The 21,420-nt window shown below is 43.2% G+C and overlaps 2 protein-coding genes across 3 annotated transcripts in view; both read right to left on the minus strand.

The window, feature by feature from the left end:
- SRPX (sushi repeat containing protein X-linked) overlaps positions 1 to 21,420 on the minus strand; it is a 105,597-nt gene that overhangs the window by 49,063 nt on the left and 35,114 nt on the right. Inside the window, exons 2-4 of one of the 2 annotated variants that reach the window (XM_059911749.1) lie at positions 8,633 to 8,692; positions 4,059 to 4,250; positions 1,858 to 2,034 (exon numbers count right to left, since the gene is read on the minus strand). In XM_059911749.1, the coding sequence (XP_059767732.1) occupies positions 1,858 to 2,034; positions 4,059 to 4,250; positions 8,633 to 8,692 (429 nt within the window). The remainder of the gene's footprint in view (positions 1 to 1,857; positions 2,035 to 4,058; positions 4,251 to 8,632; positions 8,693 to 21,420) is intronic. The other variant, XM_059911750.1, reaches the window with a different exon arrangement.
- Positions 4,229 to 21,420, minus strand: part of RPGR (retinitis pigmentosa GTPase regulator) — a 152,396-nt gene continuing 135,204 nt past the window's right edge. Inside the window, exons 17-18 of the mRNA XM_059911747.1 lie at positions 8,633 to 8,692; positions 4,229 to 4,250 (exon numbers count right to left, since the gene is read on the minus strand). Coding sequence (XP_059767730.1) covers positions 8,672 to 8,692 — 21 coding nt within the window. The 3' untranslated portion in view covers positions 4,229 to 4,250; positions 8,633 to 8,671. The remainder of the gene's footprint in view (positions 4,251 to 8,632; positions 8,693 to 21,420) is intronic.

The following is a 21,420-nucleotide window of genomic DNA, read 5'->3' on the forward strand; positions in this document are numbered from 1 at the left end:
GCGTAAGAGCCAGGCTCCTGTGGCCAGCTGCCTTGGCACCTCAGTGCCAGAGCTGTCTCTGGACTCAGGGACTTTGAGCCTGAAAGCCTGGAGACATAGGCTTGGCTCTACACAACATCAAGCAAGTTAGGTGACCTCTCAGGCCTCATCCGTAGATGGGGGATTGGACTAGAATGTTCTGCTGGGGTGGGTCCTGGCAGCTGTAACACTTTATGAGTAAACAGTCTCCTGGGACAGTGGTTTTCAACTACTTGGGGGAGTTTTGGAAAAATACCAGGGCCCCAGATATTCAGATTTAAATGGCAGCCAGAGTTGAAAACCACTGTCCCAGAGCAGTCTGCCTCAATGTTTAAAGGACATAGGAATCCCCTGGGGATCTTCTTAAAATGTGGATTTTGATCTGCCAGCTTCGGGATGGGTCCCAAGATTCTCCATTTCCAACAGGCTTCCTGCTGGCGCTGAAACTGCTGGGCACTATTTTGAGTAAAAAGGTACTAAAGTTCTTCCCAAATTTGATCTTCTAAGGCAGGTTCTCAACCTTTAGAGGATCAGAATCCAGCAATCCTGCAGGTCCGGAAATCTGCATTTCTGATGTTGCTGTTTCGGATCAGGGGACCATACTCTGAGATCCACTGCTCTCAGACAATGGTCCTGGATCCTGGCTGCACATGAAAACCACCTGGGAAGCTTTTATAATGCCACTCGCCTCCTCCAGCTGTCCCACATCAGGCTAATTGAATCAGAATCTCTAGGGTAGGACCAAGGCATGGCCAGGGTCTAAAAGATACTCAGGTGATTCTAATAAGTAGCAGGGGCCGGGGTGGGGAGAAGTTACCCAGTGCCCCTAGATGGGTGATTCTCAAGGAGTGGGGGGGAGTGATTTTTCTCCTTCTTCTCCTCCTCTCTCCAGGGGACATTTGACAATGTCTGAAGACATTTTTGGTTGTCACAAGTGGGAGTTGGGGGGAGATGTTACTGGCATCTAGTGGGTAAAAGCCAAGGCTCTGCTAAGCAACCTAGAGTGCAGAAGACAGGACCCCAGGACGAATAATTATCTGACCCCAAATGTCCATTGTTCCAAGATTCAGAAACCTTGCCCTAGAGAATCCCAGGCTACACCCCAGATCTACTGAATCAGAAGCTGCATTTTTACCAAGTTTCCCAGGTGATTCCCAAGTTGGAGAAGCACTGCCTTAGATCAGCGGCTCTCTCTTTAAGCACTTCGAAATGCCCTGAAAGGCTCATTAAAGCACCAAGTGCTGGGCCCCATCCCCAGAGTTTCTGATTCAGCAGGTCTGGGGTGGAGCCCTGAATTTGCATTTGTAAAGAGTTCCAGCTCCCCGAACCACAACTAAGAACTAAGAACTACTATTTGCCCAACAAATCCAGACTAAGGTAAAATAGCCAAATCCCTTCCAGTTTAGCAAACTGAGTGTTTGCTGACTACCGGAGTCAATGACAATGGAACTACGTCTGCCGGCTGAAAGACACAGAGATGCTCTCTGCAGGAATGTCCGGCCAATGTCAAAAACTCTGCTCAGTGCTACAGGGCAGATCCCTGAACTAAAGCAGCGGGATTACCCCGTACCTCTGCCAGCCTCCAGCTGCCTCAATCGCAATCCAAGCAAGAGACAAAAGTCAGAGGAAAGCCATGAGCTGTGAAGTCAACGCTAGCGTAGAGACAGGCTAGGTCTGCGCTGAGCCAGAGAAATAGGGATGGAGAGAACCACTGAAAGCAAAACTGGGTGCTTATGCTTTACATCCGGGACATGGATGCTTCCTTAGAAATCCACTGTACGTACACCCCCTGCTCCTCCCAAAGCAGGCGCCTCCGGAGGGCTGGTGATATTCTCTTACCGACACAGGAGGCTGGTCGGCCACTCCACGCCTTGTTGTCCATACACGTGACTGTCTGCTCGCCTTTCAGTGTGTATCCTGGCGAGCAATAGTACTCACACCGGGAGTTAAAGTAGGCACCGTCGACGCACTTAAACCCTCCATTTGCCGGCATGGCAAGGGTAGGACATCGCTTTTCTGAAAAAGAGAAAACCAGAGAGTCAGTATTACTTAGATTTTGTTCATGGAGTTTCAGAGTCCAGAAACTCTGAAAGCATAGGGTGAAGTTAACTGAAATATAACTGATAGAAGTAGAGAAATGATAGATAGTGTAACCGAGCAGGACCCTATGGGGCCTTCCCGGGGCAGACCCCTCCCCCATACCCCCTGCTGTAGCCCCTCTCTGAAGACCCAGATGATAGCATCTGATGCATATTCCCTGAGTTTTTCAGATGCTAAAACCACAACCAAATGGAAGAAATTAACTACTTGATGATCATGAGCACGTAGCCCCCAGACCTTCTGGCGCCTAGAATGTTAACCTCCGTTTCCTCACCATCAGCCGATCAGAGAATTGTGTACAAGCTGATCACGTACCCTGCAACCCCCCTCCCTCACCTGGCTTTTAAAAATGCTGTGCTGAGATCTGCCGTTCAACACTGTGCCTATAGTTAACAACACTGTATTGTCATGTACAAATTTGTTAAGAGGGTAAATCTCATGTTGTGTTATTACCACAGCAAAAATAATAACAATAAATAAAAAGGAGAATAAAGACATGGGGGAAAAAAATGCTGTGCTGAACGCTTTCAAGGAGTTGGTGGGGCGGTGGGTTTGGGCTCGAGCCACTCGTTCTCCTTGCTTGGCCCTGCAATAACCTTTCTCTGCTCCGAACTCCGATGTTTCGGTTTGGCCTCACTGTGCATCAGGCACATGAACTTGCATTTGGTAACAATGGTTGCATGTCACACAGAAGGGACACAAAGTTTTACACCAGACTGGCTTGGGTTGGCACCCCAGCTAAACCACGGTCTTATGCTGGGCTCCTCAGAAGTAGATGCTGAGACCAGGATTTCTGTGCAAGTGATTAAGAAAGTGCTCCCAGGGGAGACCAGTGAAGGGTGGGGGAAGCAGGACGGGGGGAGGGGAGGAAGCCGGGCAAGGTAGCAACTCAGGCAAAGTCAGCCTCAGCCTGACTCCACAGGGGAGCTCTGGAGCTACAGGCTGCCCATGGGGAATGCTCTCCCTGTCAGAACGAAGAAAGCAGTCCTCTGGAGGCGCAGAGCCTCTTCTTCCTTGGTAGAAGATCAACCGAAGGTGCAAGTCATTAAGAGCAAAGCGCCCAGAAGCTGGGGGATGGACACACAGAACTGGTAGCAGGGCATCTAGGGACATCTGGGGGAAGCACTCAAAGTATCCACTATAGTCACCCAGAGGCGTAGTCTGCCTAGACCGGATCACAAAGGCTGCAGCCCCCAACCTCAGTTTCCCGACAATAAAGTAATGGCACCCATAGCAATAGCATTGTTGCAAAAATTGCATATATGTGAAATGCTTGGCACACAACAGGCGCTCCATCATGATAGCTTTTTTGAACAGCAATGGCATCTAAAATGCACTTCAACGATGCTGTGTCACTTGCAGTTTCCCAAATGAGATGACTTTCCAGGAAGCTAAAAGTCAGCCCCTGAAATGTGCTTCCAACCTTCTCCCCTGAGGCACAGCGCCTTTCATGGAATAAGCATCCTTCCGCGGTAGTTCTCTCCCTGCCTCCCTAAGTTCTAGTCCTTGGGAGGGCGCTTGTGTCTACTACCAGGATTTCATGGCAGAGCACCATTCTTATACTTCTGTCGGGTTTACACGTCTGTCTCTAATGCTATTCTGTGGGACCCCTGATGGCAGATGACCCTTGATGGCAGAGTGTGTCTTTACCTGTGTGTCTTGTTTGTTTTTCAATCCCCAAACCCTTTGCAGGGGCCAGCACTTTGCTAAACAGACCTCTGTTCTCTCCCCCTTTCCAAACAGCTGATGGCGCCCCTCTGTCTGAAATGTGTCATGTTACTTCCGCCGTATCTTAGGAACGAACGCATGGCTTCTGCTCACAAGGGGAGTTTTTCTCATCAAAGACCACAAAGCATTCAGTAAAAATCCCTGAATCTCAGAGCAAAAGAACTTTGGCCCCGAATGGCCCCGAGGCCCCAACATGGGGCCGGGCTACTCACGCTTGCAGATGACCTTGTCCGACCACCGTTTGTTTGACTGGCAGATCAGCTGGGAAGAACCATGCAGCTCGTAGCCCTTCTGGCAGCGAATGTCACACCTGGTTCCCAGGGCTGTTTTGTAGTATCCTCCCTGAGGGGCCCTGCAGTACACATCCCCGTACTTCACCTTGATGGGGGAGCACCACGGGGTGTCTACAGGTAGCAGAAACAAAGGAGAGGAGAAATAGCAAGTGACAGCTTCAGAAAATGTGTCTCTTCACTCTCGAAGTCCCTGGCTGGCTGCATTCCAGATTTTGGACCTCCAAATAGTGCCCCATGTCTTTAAGTTGTCTCTGGGTGGGGAGGTTATGATCATGGGACTAGGTGTCAGACATATACGAATATGGGTCCAGGTTCCTCCATTAGTAGCTGTGTGATCTTGGACAAGTTACTTAACCACTCTGAGTCAATACCTCTACCTATGTCATAGGACTCTTACAAGTCCTCTTACAAGGACTGAAAAAAAAATGCATATCAAGCGTCTAGCACAGTGCCTAGCACGTAGTAAACGTTCAATGAATGCTTGTTCTTTTGAATATTTCCCTTAACTAGATACATAATTCCCTTGAGAGCAACTGTTACCATTGTGAACCTTAACCCCAGCCATCCATACAGAGTGGCGGGGGAGTCAATAATTGGTTAATTTAGATTTTTTTCCAAGTCTGTATCATATTCACTGTAAAAGCATTTAATACGATCTTAATGAATGTGAACGAAGCAACAATTTCCAGGGTTTTGCCACAGGATATAATTTGGGCTTAAAGTCACAGAACAATTTCTCCCCATTGGGAAGCTACCTCCTTTTTCAGATGTCCCCAGTTAAGCCCCATTTAGGTAAGAGATGACACCCTTCTCCAATGGCAAAGTTCCAGGGCGTTTTGATTTTGGTCTCGTAGCTGCCCAGAGCACAGCTTAGGATGACACTATTAAATCAGAACCTCTCCCCTGGGCCTTTGGAAGGTGTCGCTGAGGGCCATAAGATTAGTAGGGCAAGACTAGCTCCTCGAAAGTTCCCACAGTGGCCACCGCACAGTCAATGGGGACCAGAGACTAGCTCCCTCAAGCCCGTCAGGCTCTCCACGCCTCACACAGGAGCCCCCTCCCTAGGGCTGCCAGCGCCTCACTCCACCCCAGCACCTGAGCTGACAGTGAGTGAAGTTCGTGCGCCATCATGTGGCCAAGAAGGAGGAAATTCCCTGTTTGACTTTGCCAGGAATTCTCTTCTGATGATGTGTTTCTGGCTGCTTCTCAGCCATGAAAACCAACAGTTCTGTCCAGCTCTCGTGCATGGACTGGTTTTGTTTTTTTTTTTTTTACTTATGTGCTTTGACATCTCCTTTGCCTAATATTTTCATCATATAATGTTTTGCAGACAGCGGCAAATGGGTGCTACCGTCGGAACTCAAGCAGTATTTCCTGGACTTTCTGGGGAGAAGTGATGCCCCACGCTTAGCCTAGAGCTGATTAAGTTTGATCTCTTGGATGCAGTCTTGCAAGAGCTTACATTAGGCCTCCAGGCCTTCCTTGAACAAAGTTTCCTTCCTCTTGGGTTTATACATCTAGTCTGTATATGCTAACATTTTTAAATGAGAAAAATCTGGACCCTGAAGTAAAGTACAAAACGGCATACGTATCTCCATTATTTTCCTCTAAGTATAAAAAAATTTTTTTTAAATAAATTTATTTATTTATTTATTTTTGGCTGCGTTGGGTCTTCGTTGCCGCGCACGGGCTTTCTCTAGTTGCGGCGAGCGGGGGCTACTCTTCATTGCGGTGCACGGGCTTCTCATTGCGGTGGTTTCTCTTGTTGCAGAGCACGGGCTCTAGGCGCGCGGGCTTCAGTAGTTGTGGTGCACGGGCTCAGTAATTGTGGCTCGCGGGCTCTAGAGCGCAGGCTCAGTAGTTGTGGCGCACGGGCTTAGTTGCTCCGCGGCATGTGGGATCTTCCCGGGCCAGGGCTCGAACCTGTGTCCCCTGCATTGTCAGGCGGATTCTTAACCACTGCGCCACCAGGGAAGCCCGAGGGGCACGATTTTAGAGTAAACTAATATGAGGCAGCAGACCCACAATTCTTAGCACACACACATTATGGTTGTCTTTTCCACAAATGTGCCCAGGACAAATATTTAAGGCAGCAGGTCCATTAGAGAATGACCTGCATATACATATATTACAAATTCGCATATTTCAGTACAACCATGCAACTAGCAGATTTTTTTTACTCAGCTATTTTGAGTCTTCAAATTCTTCCAGCAGAGCTGCCTACACATCCAAGAGCTGTGCTGTTGTCAACATGTGGGGGGAAAAAATCTTGTTTTTATTTATTCGCAAAAGGAATTTCTTTTGGATTACTTTCCAAGACAAACCTTTGGAAGATATTTTGACATTTTAACAGCCCCTGCAGTGATAGTAATTAAAAATTCAGTGAGTGACTTGAATTTGAAGTGCATGCAAATACCATGAGTTAAAAGTGAATTAGCGAAACATTTAACATAGAGATTTAGAGAAAGGAAGCTCTTATGCTGCTTCAATTAAGACAGGGTTTATTTAGGGAGAAATCTAAATCGATTATTCAGGAAAACTTTTTCATCTCCCTGGGCCATTGTGGAGCTCCTGGGGTAAGCAGTGTCATGTAGCAGACTAAGGAGGAGCTACTAGTAAACTCTGGATGTTGAGCTAAAACATCTGGATTTCAGACTCGAACATAATGTTTGCTAGCTGTGTGAGTCTGCGCAAGTCACGTCCCCTCTCTAATCTGCGGTTCCTTCATCTGTAAATAAGTAATAACAACATATCTCTACACGCCTTCCTCTTTCCCTCAGTTAGTGTGAAGACAGGATGGCATTCCAAGTAAAAGAATCAAAAGCAATGCTTGCCACATTAAATGTTGGTTACACTTCACTTTCTTTTTTCTTTTATAAATTTTATAAATTATCAATTTAATTCAAAAAAACATTTACTGAGTATATTCACTGTGCCAGACACTGTGTAGGGGCCTAAGGATCTAGAACTAATCTCCCAATGAACAATGGTTTGCCTCTAAGTTTTAAAACTAAAAAAAATGACAATGAAAACAATTTCCTGAGAAGTATTTATTCTTAAACATTCCGGGTAAGCTCTAGGCCAGGCACATATTTTCGTGCATCTGGTTTACCTTCCACACTTGCAGTGCTGCGAAGTAAGGGTGAACACTGGGAACAATAATCTGAGGGTCACATGTGCACGCATGTGTTTTAGGAAGATTTTTCAATAAGGGACTCGAAAAAAAAAGATTTTTCAAAACTCTCAATTAAGAAGTGTTAGGTATGTATATGTATAGCTGATTCACTTTGTTATAAAGCAGAAACTAACACACCATTGTAAAGCAATTATACTCCAATAAAGATGTTAAAAAAAAAAAAAGTGTTAGGAATCAGAATACCACCTTACCCCAAACATCTAATTAACAAGTTTGTGCTTTGCTGGATTGGTTAATTCCTGAGGCAGTAATAAAGGAGCTGTGGATAGGAATGAGTATTTGTATTCACAGGTCATAAGCAAACGTGGAACATGGTGGGAAACACGTGGACATAGACACCAGTCATTATATTAGAAAGGTTGTTCACTTGTGTGGAAAACAACTGAGGGACTCTCTCCAACCAAAGGCTGACCAGTACTACCCTGATTCTCTCATAACTTAGACATATCACGACAGAGCAGGGGAGTGTCCTCCTGCCAGAATGCAGACAAATTTCCTGGGCAAAATGCCACAATAGAACTTTATTAATCAATTTTCTTCAAATTATTTCTCAACTGTAAAAGGAACTGGATTCGGAGAGAAATAATCTAAATTTACCCTCACTTTTCTCAGGGCTCCCAAAGCTTCAGAGAAACGACTCACCATTAGAAAATATTTATGGACATACTTACCTGAGCCTGCATAGAAGGTTCTTGGTTAGGCTTTTTATACCTGCTGGAGGGGGTGGATTGCTGGAAATGTGTAGAGATGGAGTTCTTTATCATTAAAGTTTCATTGGGCAACACACTTATCATTTCAGGAGCCAAGCCAGACTCACAAAGAGCACAATGAAATGAGCTTATGAAAATCAAGATTTCTCATTCCTCATTCATCTCAGTACATTAGCAGCACTGGGTCCAGATTTGACCTTGGATGGTTTACTCTGGACGATTCTGGCTGTAATGTCTGAATCAGGTAGAACTCATGGCTTGATTTTCACTTTCATCAGCTAGAGCTTGGCTTTGCAGAAGTAAGGACAGTAAAGAAACTGATGAGAATAAAATGACCACTGGGGTGCTGAAGGACAGCACTTCAGAGATTTCCAAATGCTTTTTGTTTTCTTTCATTTGTTTTTCTGTATTTTCTTTCAAATGGGAGCATATGCATATTAATTTTAAAACATTTTGTTTTCTCGAAAGGTAATTAGAACTTTAAAATGTGTTGTCTGGTCACTTTATTATAGTCTGCTCTGCAGGGCAAAAAGGAAAGTCCTCCTGGCATCAGCAGGTCTTCATTAGCACATAAGCAAAGCATTCACCTTTATATCTAGCGTGTGAATACGCGACTTCATCGTCTTCTAGCGGTGAGTCTCCAGATCCTACAATAAAAAAGAACAGAAACTGCAGCAAGAAAAGCCACATGATCCGGACGAATATTTTTGAAGCACTGCTTTGGCACAGTCCATGCAAGAGGGGCTATTAGAACGCAGAGCCAAGAGTAAAAGCTTTTGTGGCCATTCATGAAGGGACAGGGGACCTCTCAGAGTGAACCTGGCTGGGCTGAGATTGCCAGAGCCAATCAAGATGAGCCTCAAATGGTTTCGGAATTACCACATGCCAACTGAAATTCTGGACTCGGGATTGAAAGAAAGTCAACTTCACTCTGAGAAGAGGCCAATGGATATGAATCTCATGCCAGAGGAGACGCAGTAAAATGTGTATAACTCAGATACGGCCCAGAGTTTCTCCAGCAATCAAAGAAAACCTGGTAGAACTGGGTGTTTATGTTACCTGAGAATCAGTCCATTTTATGAAATGAACTTGGGTGGACGATAAGGAGGAAAATCAAATGTCTTATCTTAATGACAAAGAAATATAAAGCTGCCTTGGTATATCTGTAGGAAATGAGTGTTGCAATTGATGATCTGGATGTTTATTCAAAACCTCTTCACCAAGGCATGGCTAAGGTCAAATTTCATGATGAGTCTTGCTACCCTTGAAAACCACAGCCTCATAGAGAAAGTCTGCGCTTAATTTTAAAATTTAAACTCATTTGGAAGTTGGAACTGAATCATTTTTAACATGTTAAATACTGAATTCCAGTAAATGGTAGATGCTTAATCTTTAAAGCAGTACCAGGCCCCAAACTTCCAAGCGATCATCTTAAATTTAGAGATCTTTCCTCCTAGCCTTCGTAGTCTGACCACTGACTGTTGAGTTAACACCATCTTGATCACACATTTACCAGCAGGAACTGCAACCGTCACAGATAAGAACATGTTCTTCTATGAGGTTATTGCAAGTCCTCACACGCCACAGCCTTGTTACACATCTAAGAGGATTGCTACACAAACAAGTTCAGGGCCGACTCTCAGAAACTGGATTTCTATACTCTGGGTTCTGAGTTTTCTCCATTTGCCTTCACCTGTACACGTAACACCTACAGTGAGCCTTGATCCTGCTCGTTGCCCCCAGGCACGTCAGGAATAAACTACATGCATTGTTAAACCACAAATTCAACTCGAGACCACAAGCTCAACTCTGGTGTCATTTGAAGAGTGGTAAATGTTTGCCTAAAGAGAGGAACCCTCCTGGTTACACCATGAGACAAGTCTTTATAATGAGTCAAAAGGAGATATAAAGATGGTTCGCATCACCACCCCCAAGGTAGCAGCGTCCCTGGCAGAGCAAAGCAGCTCTTCTGTTCGTTTCTTTTTTTTTTTTTTTTTTTTTTTTTTTAACTATTGCTCCATCTTGTTTTGGCTTGCTCAGTTCTTTGGGGCTTTTTAAATTTTTGGCTGCGTTGGGTCTTTGTTGCTGCGCGTGGGTTTCTCTAGTTGAGGCGAGTGGGAGCTACTCTTTGTTGCGGTGCGCGGGCTTCTCATGCAGTGGCTTCTCTTGTTGCGGAGCACGGGGTCTAGGCATGCGGGCTTCAGTAGTTGTGGCACACGGGCTCTAGAGCACAGGCTCAGTAGTTGTGGCGCACGGGCTTAGTTGCTCCGCGGCAGGTGGGACCTTCCCGGACCAGGGCTCGAACCCGTGTGCCCTGCATTGGCAGGCGGATTCTCAACCACTGTGCCACCAGGGAAGCCCTCAGTTGTTTCTTTGGAAAGCTCATTGAAACCCAAAACCAGGCATTCTCACTACTGCCTTTACTTAAATTAGAGCCTGCAAGGCAGACAGTTCAGATGATCTCAAGAGGTTACCTTGATTAGCAACTTGATTAGTAGCTCACTTATATTGGTCCGTCTACCTCCACTTAGATCACAACCACTCATTATCTCTCTCTGCCTATCTTGAACTGTGATGACTCTAAGTCAGAAATTCCCCTTTGCCAATGATTGTTCCAGGGGTAGGCATGAAACCCAGTATTGGCCAAAGACAAGGAAAAATATGTCTGCTTTGGGGGAACAGGGCTTATGGAAAAGACTTTCCCCCTGATAAAAGAGAAAAGTGCACAAGAAAACTCTTTTGCCCTCTTTTCTCCCTTCCTGCTTTGGAAGCTATGGTGTAAGGAAAAATGCCTGAAGCTACAGCAGCCATTTTGCAACCATGAGGTAAGATGTCTCAGGACAAAAGGTTTTTGGCTGAGGATGGTAGAGTGGAACTATTAAAAGAACCTGGGGTCTGTGATGACTTTATTGGGCTACTAAATCAACCCTAGACATCTTACCTCCATACTTCTTGCTAGGTCAATAATAAATGTCCTTTCAATTTAAGCCACTGTGAATAGCATTGTCACTTGCAGCTTAATGCATCCAAACTGATTCACAAATGAACAGGAAATTTACTGCCTATTATTGATAGGAGATAAGAGAATACAAAATAAATGGATATTAGCTACCCCTTCCCCCAGAATCCCAGTTTATATTCAGCCTAAACTCATATATCAACTTCTATAAAAAATGATGACTAGTCTACAAAATGGACATCATGAAGGATACAATAAGATCAAAGACCACTGACTAACTTATGTTCAGCAGACTGTACTTATTAAAGCTTACTAAAGCAGCAAAGGAAATTCACACATATTAGAGAAAGATTTTCCACAGGGTTAAAATAGAAAGAAAGGAATAAAAAGAGAGAGAGAAGCTGGCAGGGAAGGAGAGAGGGAGGTTTCCTAACAAACTTTCCTTTGTTTACAAAAGGTCATCCCTTTAGAATTCTGGTTAATTGAGGTTTTGTCATGAAAACCATTAATCAGCCCTCATGTGGTTCAGATTACCACTCTTTGGAAAGAATGCTTCAGTGCTTCTTCTACACAAATACAAATTCTACATTGGCTCAGAAATCAGAAACTCAGTGCCATATAGGATTCTGTCCCTCAGCCATACCTGGAGCCAATTCCATTTATAATTCTGCTCTCCTTGCAGAAACTTCATCTAAATCAACAGATTTGCAAAGAAATAGTCACTCCTTTTTTCCAAAGTTCAAAGAAGGGTCTTCCTGGCCCATTGAATCCCACCCTTTCATCCAGTATGTCCAGGTAGTTAACACCATTGAGGCAACCAACACACTCTTTAAAAATATCTATTAAATGTATTAAAATTACACCAGGAGTTTAGATTTAGAAGGCTAGACTGCTCCTTTCATCACTCTAAAAGTTTTTTCATTGTGACGGTGGTGGGTAGAGGGAGCATTTGAAACTAATGGAAGATGTAGCCAATTTGCTAAACTACATTCCTGTATTGACTGTGATACATGATGCAAGTTGACAGATTTGCTGGTTCTGTGTTAAAGTTTTAGCTCAAAGGGTTGGGTTTATTTTTTAATTATTTTGAAGATAGCTATACATTCTTAACTTTTGTCAGAAATTTTTCTTTCTCCCCCTCATCATCCTTATTCTAATTTTATTACTATCAGGAGTCATTATATTTAATAGTAAACTGCATCATCAATTTTATACTGAAAGTCAATGGGAAAATCAAACTCACTTCGCAGTAAAGATTCTTAACCTGAGTCCCTGGCCTCCTAGAGGAACAATGGAAGTGCTTTGGGGGAGTCCATGAACCCCTTGTAATTGGACATGCTTTTTGGTACATGAATATACTTTCCTGGGGAAAAACTTGCTAACTTTTAGTAGATTTTAATAAGGGTCTGTGATCCAAAAAATTATTAAGAATCATGGTTTTACAGCATTCTTTATTATGAAGCATGTTAGAGTATTTACTAAAGAAGTATGTAGTATCTCCTTGATATTTGAAACTTTTTAGTATGGGAGAGGAGAGACAAATATATTTAAAACAAGGATAAGTGCTTATCTTTATTAGATCTTACTGCTTTCTTCTCTAGATTATTGCTATCCAATGGAACTTTCTGCAATGATGGACATGCTCTATATCTATGCTGTACAATAGGATAGCCACTAGCCACGTGTGATCATTAAGCACTTGAAATATGGCTAGTACAACTGGGGGGATACATTTTTTATTTCATTGAACTTTAATTAATTTAAATTTATACAGCCATGTGGCTAGTGGTTACCATACTAGACAGCATAGGTCTAGACTTCATTTAAAAATATATATTTTGTGGAGATAAATCATGTCTCTAAATTGCTCAGTGGTGAGAACCATGTCTAATTTGCCTTGTATACCTAGCATATGATTCAGAATTGGTAGTTGACAAATGTTGGAAGAAAAGAGAAAAATCTGCCTCATGTTTCTTATGACACATAAATCATGTGTCATTATGCTCGTATGTCTGGAATGGTTTTATCCCACTCAGTACAGCTTCAGGATATAAATTTGAACGGTGACAATACTGGAGATTTGGATGTTTAGAAAAAGGTATTTTGGGGACTTCCTTGGTGGCACAGTGGTTAAGAATCCGCCTGCCAATGCAGGGGACACAGGTTCGATCCCTGGTCCGGGAAGATCCCACATGCCGTGGAGCAACTAAGCCCGCGAGCCACAACTACTGAGCCTGCGTGCCACAACTACTGAAGCCCACATGCCTAGAACCTGTGCTCCGCAACAAGAGAAGCCACCACGATGAGAAGGCCACGCACTGCAATGAAGAGTAGCCCCAGCTCAGCTGGCCGCAACTAGAGAAAGCCTGCATGCAGCAATGAAGACCCAACACAGCCAAAAATAAATAAATTAAAATAAACAAATAAATTTTAAGAAAAAGGAAAAGGTATTTTGCACTATTGGAAGCCACAGGGTATTCATTTACAGGAACCAGATGATTTAGTGCTAGCAAATGATTTGCCAAAGTGGCTACACTGCAGCTGTAGTAAAGTCAAAAGGACATTTGAATGGCTTCTGAACAAAGATCAAATCCAGGGCACTGCCAGGAAAACACAGCCTACAGATAAAGCCAAGGATATGACCGTCAAATCCTTTGTTAAGTCAAGGTGGTGCTTCAGAGTACTTTCAGTCATACAAGAGTCCCTTTAGAGAGTAAAGGTGTGTCTCCCAGATCCTCTCAATGAAACAACAGAGAAGAGTTTATGTCTATGAGATTTGTGGATGTGGCTTCTGTCTAATGGACAGAACGTCTAATGGACAGGAGACCCACAAAGTTCTTAATGAGGTATATATTCAGAAATATTACCAACATGACTGAGGGGGACAGAGACATTATAGAATGAGGAGAGCCCTTTGAACTCCCAGAATTCTACTGTCAGGAAACAGGCTCATAGAGCTGCTTAGCTGTAGATAGGTGTTACCCTTCCTGGAAAAGGAAAGACTGCTTAGAGGGTGGAATCAAGAGCCTAGAGAATAGAGCAGAGAACCATAAAGAATTCTTTCCAGACTGTGAGGCCTGAAGAAAGAACTACCAAAACTTGGCCAGCTAGATTTCAGGATTTCTATGGAACAGTGACTCCTTTATGCCTCCCATTTAACCCCATCTTTAACAGGAATCTCTATAGCAGTTATATTATGGCTATTCAACCATTGTAGGTTGGGTACATGGGGAGAAGATACCTCTTTGGTTTTACAGGTCTCCAGATAGAGAAGAACTGTATTCAAGCAGCTACAGTTAAGGAAGTACACAGAAGGAGCCTCATTCCCACCTGGACCTGATTTAGATGATGAGATTCTGGACGTTGAGCTGATGCTACAATGGGATAAGACTTTTAGGCACCTTGGGAGGGCGTGAGTGTATTTTGCATGTGGGAAGGACATGGATCACTGGGTGCCAGAGGGTAGACTGTGATATACAGCCTCCAAGATGGCCCCCAGTGATCCCTTTCTCCTGGAATTCATACCTTTGTGTAACTCTCCCTTATTGGAATGGACTTAATGACTTTGCTTCTAATGAAAAGAATATAGCAGAAGGGATGTTATATCTCTTCTGAGATATAAAAAGACTGTGGTTTCCATCTTGGACATTCTCTTACTGTCTTTCTTAGATCACTCATCCTGGGGCATGCCAGCTGCCAAGTCTTGATGGAGTCCTATATAGAGAAGCCCACGTGGCGAGGAACCAAAGCCTGCCAATAATCATGTGAATAAGGTTGGAAGAAGATCTACACACACACACATACACACACGTCGAGCCTTCAGATTAAACCTCAGGCCAAGGCAACAACTTGATTGCAACCTCATGAGAAACCCTGAGCCAGCTAAGCCATGACCAGATTGTAATGTACACAAATTCTGATATAAGAAGCAGTATTTGTTTTAAAAACAAAAAAGGGGGTGTGGGTGGAAGTACAACCCTGCAGGATTTATGTGACTGAGCACCTTACGGTGCTAGATTTTACCTGAGACTGTCTCCTTGCTTGGGTCTTTTTCCCTTCCCCTCCTCACTTACATCTTTTCCCTGAGAGCAGCCCGCCTGCAAGTCACAGACTCTGCTTCTAGGGAACCAAGGTAAGACAGCAACTGAATCTCCCTAAAACTCAAATACCCCAATTGGCCATGCCTCACAGGGTTGCCATAAAGGTTAAATGGCATAGGTATATGTTTCTAAAATACTATATTAAAATAATTACTATTATTCTTGGTTTGTTTTACAAACTTCTCATTTGATAGTTCCTAATCACATTTTCTATTTAATTTAGTATGTATATATTTTAGGCTCCTACTACCTTGAACTGCTATGCATGTAAATGAGCTTCTGGTAAAAATATTAAAATAAGACAAACATATCTGGGCTGATATGTTTTTCAAGAATCTTTTAAAGCATTAAGCATAGTCAGGAATCTTAGTGCCACCAAATTTTTCTCTGTGTGTTTTTAAATTCCTCTGTCTAAACCATCTTGTATGATTTATGATTTAGGAAAAAAAATATATATATATATATACATTCAATTTAATAACCACCAGGAAAAGCCACATACTCAATCCTCTCTAGTAAAATAAACTGTTGTCAAGTTTAGTCCATGAATTCGTATGACTGGGTGATAAAATCTGCTTTAGGAATAAGTGACTTTCAGTCTCAAGATATTACACAGTTTATCCTTTGAGGCAGGAAAACCCCTGTGTTTCTCTATGTCTTCATGTCCTAAAGATCTTTACAAAATGGGAGCCTACAGAAAGTTATTTTACTGCTGTGAAGCATTACTCCTGAGTCTCTCGCATTCTGTGGCTTTTGCTAACACTTACAAGTGTTCAAACATTTTGGGAGAGCCTGAGGAAGGGTGGACAGAGGGTAGAGTGGTGACCCTTCTCTCCTCCGTGGGTAAATTTGCAAGGGCTTCTTAGCTAGTCCTAATATACGGGGGACCATTGATTGAAGAAGCCCAGGTGTGAGTCTCACATGCCCGACTGGCAGGCCAGACTTGCTCTGTTATGTCTTGGCAAAGTTTTGAGACAGAGGAGAGATGTCCAAGAGTTGTGTATAAATGTGTGTGTTTGAAGGAGTGGAGCAGAGAAGACAATTTAGCTTTTCAAGAGCATCAGCTTCAACTCCAAGATACAGGAGCGAGTACACAGAGGGCCAGACACTGTAAATGAGACACTCTTCCTTGGAAGCTTTACACCTCTAAATCAGGGGCAGACTAACAGATAAAAGCCCAAGGGTAAGAAAAGGGGGTGGCGGAAGTACACAGAGACGATGCCCGTCCCAAGTGGAACAAGGGGATCCAGAAAGATGGATCTAAATAAACCTTTTGCTAATCATGGGGAGTAGACTGAAGGCAATGTTTATTACCAGTATTTTTCTTGGAGGAGAACATCCACGAAAATATTCAGATGGGACAAGTTTACAGTACATCTCAGACATTCACTTCACTATACCCTCCTCTCTTCCCCTCCCCATCACCATCCCAAAGCCCTCACATGTACCAACAATCAACTAGAGTAGTGTTTCAAACTTTTGACCCAATTTAATGTCATAACTAGTATTTTCATAGTGAAATAGAACAGAATTGAAAATGTCAGGGTTCATTGCACATATTAAAGATAAATACTACTTTGTGCAACTTATGTTTTAATTATATAGGTGTACGTGCAGTACGGTGTCCCCAGTTTGCATGAGACAGTCTGATTTTGTGTCTGTGGTCCCAGCATTATTATCACTAGCACTCCCTCACACTCAAAAGTGTTCTGATTGGACAATAAATACTATATTAACCCAAATAATAGGTCACAGTATATATTTCTTCCTATGGGTCTTAGTCAAAATAATTGGAAAAATAGTGATTTAGAATATTTTGAAACACCCGTAGGTAATAAGAGTCTTGTCTAGTTAATTCTTTGTTTCTTCCCTCCAAATGAAGATACCTGACTATCTGAGAAAGGCTTCTGGGGGCAGTAATGGAAGCCTTTGCTTTGCCCTGATTTGTTCAGGACATGGATGTTCTAGCCCATGGAACGTCAAGCAGGGACTCAGCTTCCTCAATCGCGCATGGCCATCCTCTCTGGTAGGATGCAATTGAAAGAGCCCTGGGATTAAGTTCCAGCTCCTCCACTAATTCTATGGTATTGACTGAGGAAGCCACTTTCCTTTCCTGAGCCTCAGTTTGCTCATCTGTAAAAGGGAGTGACAGTAATGGGGAGAAGAGTGCAGTACATGTTTTCAAATTATGTCCCCTCTGAACATTCCTATAGTCAACCTCTAGTTGGGATCATGGTAGTCAAGCAAATTGACATGCCCTCCTCTTTCTCCTCCAACTGGTAATAAACAATGAGCATGGTGCATGACTCAACTTCGCCAGATTCTTTCATTTTCATTGCCTCTTTAAGTAAGTCCTAGGGCAATCCCATGAGGGAGGTATCATTCAGGGACTAGCATGTATAGGTGGGGAGGGCAGCAACCCTTTGCAACCTTGTTCATGCTCTGATCTCAGCTCAGAGAATGAAGTGAATATCAAGTACAAGGCAAACAAGGATTGAACTCTTCTGATCATAAATCCTGTGCCATTTCACAACTTCTTGTTTCTGTCTTCCTGCCTTTACACAACCCACCTGAAAAGCCCTTCCCTTCCCCTCAGCCCCTTTCCTGATTTAAAAGCTATTTCAAAGCCTAGCTCCTCTAGTTGGTCTTTTCTAATCTTCACTTTAAAGTTTATTCACATTCACATGCTCTGTCCCATTTTTGAATTAGCACTGATCTTATATGGGTTTGGATTTTTCAGAAGTTGTTTCAGATGTGTGTAGGTTCTGTCTTCCCAGGTAGACATAAAACTTCTCAGGGAAGTTATGTTGATAATATTTCTGAATATATAACTCATTAAGAACTTTGTGGGTCTCCTGTGAATCTCTTGGAGTTCACTCCATTAGACAAAAGCCACATCCACAAATCTCACAGACATAAACTCTTGTCTGTTGTTTGATTGAGAGGATCTGGGAGACACATCCTTGCTCTCTTAGAGCTTCAGTGAACAAAGCACCGCTCTACCCAGAGTTCCTCAAAAGGCTTCTTCCCCTCGAGACTTTTGTCTGCATACCCCTGATCTGCTGGAGCTGTTCCACCAGCATCAAAGCGAGACACCATCTCCCTGAGTGAAGGCTATACTTACAGAAACAGATACTGTATTTAAGATTCAAAAAAGCTGCCCAAATAAAGCTGCAATTGGCACATCGTTCTTGGCAGTAAACCAGTGGTATAATTTACAAAATTCTGGCACATTGTAGCAAAACTGAGAAGAACAGGGTTCAGGAAAGAGAGATACTAAGAAAATAAAATAAAATTGCAGCAGTGTGTACTGAGGATAGTGGGCAGCAAGCGTCTAATTGCATAGCTGTAGAATGATAAAATGTAGATTAAAGGGAGAGAGACAGACAGACAGACAGACTGGACAGGGGTAGGGAAAGAGAGAGAAAGAAAGAGAGAAGTGAGGAAAGACACTGCCAGAAAACATCCCTTAAATAAACATCATAGGATTGTCTGTGACAGGCTGCAGCCTGTTCAGCTGAAACCTGAGGCTTCGTCCTTCTGGAACATTCTCTGGTTCCCTGACAGAGGATGGAACACCAGCACCCAAGGATGAAAACCTGGACTTCACTTGAAGCCTTTCATGCTCTGCTGTGATGAGAAGTAGAATGGTTTCTTTTCCGGGTAGTTTCTCTCTTGGATTTTGAAAGCATGATTTTCCACCCAGTGTCCTTGAACTGACAGTCACACACTGGCTGCTGTCAGTTATTATTATCTTCACTGGGAGGCTCAAGCTCTGGGGAAAAAAGAAGGTGGAACTGAACTGATGGCAATTCTGGGTTTCAAAATGATAATCAGCAGGTCTTGCGTACTACCTCTTGGGATGGCTAAACTCCAGTACACAATGCCTGGTGCTACCCCTTTCTAGGTGTTCTTCTGAGGGAAACAGGACCCCTCCTTTTCGAGAACTGCACCATTCCCCCATGCTACCCACATGCTTCTAGTGGAGATGGCTTTTTCCTAACCCCTGACCACAGGGACAATCACGGGAATCAAGCTGGAACAATCAGATCCTTCAGAGGATTTTTCTCTGGTCGTAAAATATGGTAAAAGGAAAATACAGTGGTAAAAGGAAGCTATGATCCCTGTAAATGCCAATGACAAAGGTTAAGTCTCGTAGAGAATGCTAATCGGAGAGAATGAAACCATCACAGAAAAGCAGGGACAAAACAGAGATAGAAGGAAAGAAAGAGCAATCTCACAGTATTTGAGCCCTTGGTTCCAGTATGCCTTGGGCCCACCAGCATACCCCTGCCCTTAGGGAAAACAAAATCTCCCTTTGGGCAAAGCTGGTTCAAGAAGGGTTTCTGTCACTTACCATGAAGAGGTCTGACTTAAATAGCAGGCCATCAATTCACATTTGAATGAAATGAATGACCAAAGGATATGGTACGACCTCTGATTTGGGATAAGAAATCAGTCTCAGAACATCACCTCCAATTCCTTATTTCAAAACAATAGTGTAGCTCAGATTTAAAACAGCTTAGTGTGCTGTTCAACAAATTTAGTGGGATCAGCTTTTTTTTAAAATTTTTATTGGAGTATAGTTGATTTACAATGTTGTGTTAGTTTCAGGTGTACAGCAAAGTGTATCAGTTATACATATACATATACCCACTCTTTTTTAGGTTCTTTTCCCACATAGGCCATTAAAGAGTATTGAGTAAAGTTCCTGTGCTATAACAGTAGGTCCTTACTAATTATCTATTTTACATATAGTAGTGTGTATATGTCAATCCCAATCTCCCAGTTTATCCCTGCCCCCCCTTACCCCCTGGTAACCATAAGTTTGTTTTCTACATCTGTAACTCTTATTTCTCTTTTGTAGATAAGTTCATTTGTATCCTTATTTTAAAAAATTTTTTACTTCATTTTTGGCTGCATCAGGTCTTAGCTGCGGGATCTTCGTTGCAGCATGTGGGCTCTTTCGTTGCGGCGTGCGGGCTTCTCTCTAGTTGCTGTGCGCGGGCTCCAGAGCGTGTGGGCTCTGTAGTTTGGGGCACACGGGCTCAGTAGCTGTGGCGCGCAGGCTTAGTTGCCCCGCGGCATGGGGGATCTTAGTTCCCCGACCAGGGATCAAAGCCATGTCCCCTGCATTGGAAGGAGGATTCTTAACCACTGGACCACCAGGGAAGTCCCTGTATCCTTTTTTTTTTTTAGATTCCACATATAAGTGACATCATATGATATTTCTCTTTCTCTGTCTGACTTACTTCACTCAGTATGACAATCTCTAGGTCCAACCATGTTGCTGCAAATGGCATTATTTCATTCCTTTTTATGGGGAATCAGCTTTATTTTTAATAAAATACATTAGATCAGAATGAGAAAAAACAGTCACTGTATATAGTAAAGGTTTATGAAACTTCTGGCTCAGTAATATAATTATGTATATTATATATATAATATTTCATTGATTCTAAAAAAGCATTTTTTTACATTTTAATTTCTCTGAACTCACGATGACCTTTATAATCGATGGAATGGCGTAATTTAATTGGCATCACTTCTTTCTTTCTTAGTGGTACTTAAAATAACGATGCCTTTGACAACCACTGGAGTCTTAGATGTGATGACATACTGTGTGTGTGTGTTAGTGTGTGTGCGCGTGCATCTGTGTGCTCTGGACGGCGGTGTAAAATATATTTCTTACTGCTGGTAGCAATAGAAAGAATTTGAAAATAAGTGCATTACACGACTTACCTAGGGATTCCAAATTGATAATCAACTATGATTTAATAAAGGAATTTGTTTAAAAATTGATAATCAAACAAAGTAATCTTTGCTATACATATCAACTAAGGCATTTATCCACTCTCATATTTACATAATGCCTTAACACAGGGGTCCCCAACCCCCAGGCCGCAGACTGGTAGCAGCCTGTTAGGAACCGGGTGGCACAGCAGGAGGTGAGCAGCGGGCGAGTGAGCGAAGCTTCATCTGTATTTACAGCCGCTCCCCATTGCTTCATCTGCCGCTCCCCATCGCTCGCATTACTGCCTGAACCATCCCCACCCCCCCATCCGTGGAAAAATTGTCTTCCATGAACCAGTCCCTGGTGCCAAAACGGTTGGGGACCGCTGCCTTAACACAACCAATTATACAAGGGTTCCCCAGATAGCTTCCTTCTCATTGTGGAAACCTCCTGATCCTCACAGGGGAAACTTCAGATAGCAGAACAGGCAAGTGGGGGTAATACACTGGATCAGTGGGCTTCTAGTGTTACTCAACAAGTACCTCATGCAGCCCTTGCCCACAGAGAGACCCAGAGAAGCAC

Source organism: Balaenoptera ricei, chromosome X (genome assembly GCF_028023285.1).
Source record: "Balaenoptera ricei isolate mBalRic1 chromosome X, mBalRic1.hap2, whole genome shotgun sequence".
NCBI lineage: Eukaryota > Metazoa > Chordata > Mammalia > Artiodactyla > Balaenopteridae > Balaenoptera > Balaenoptera ricei.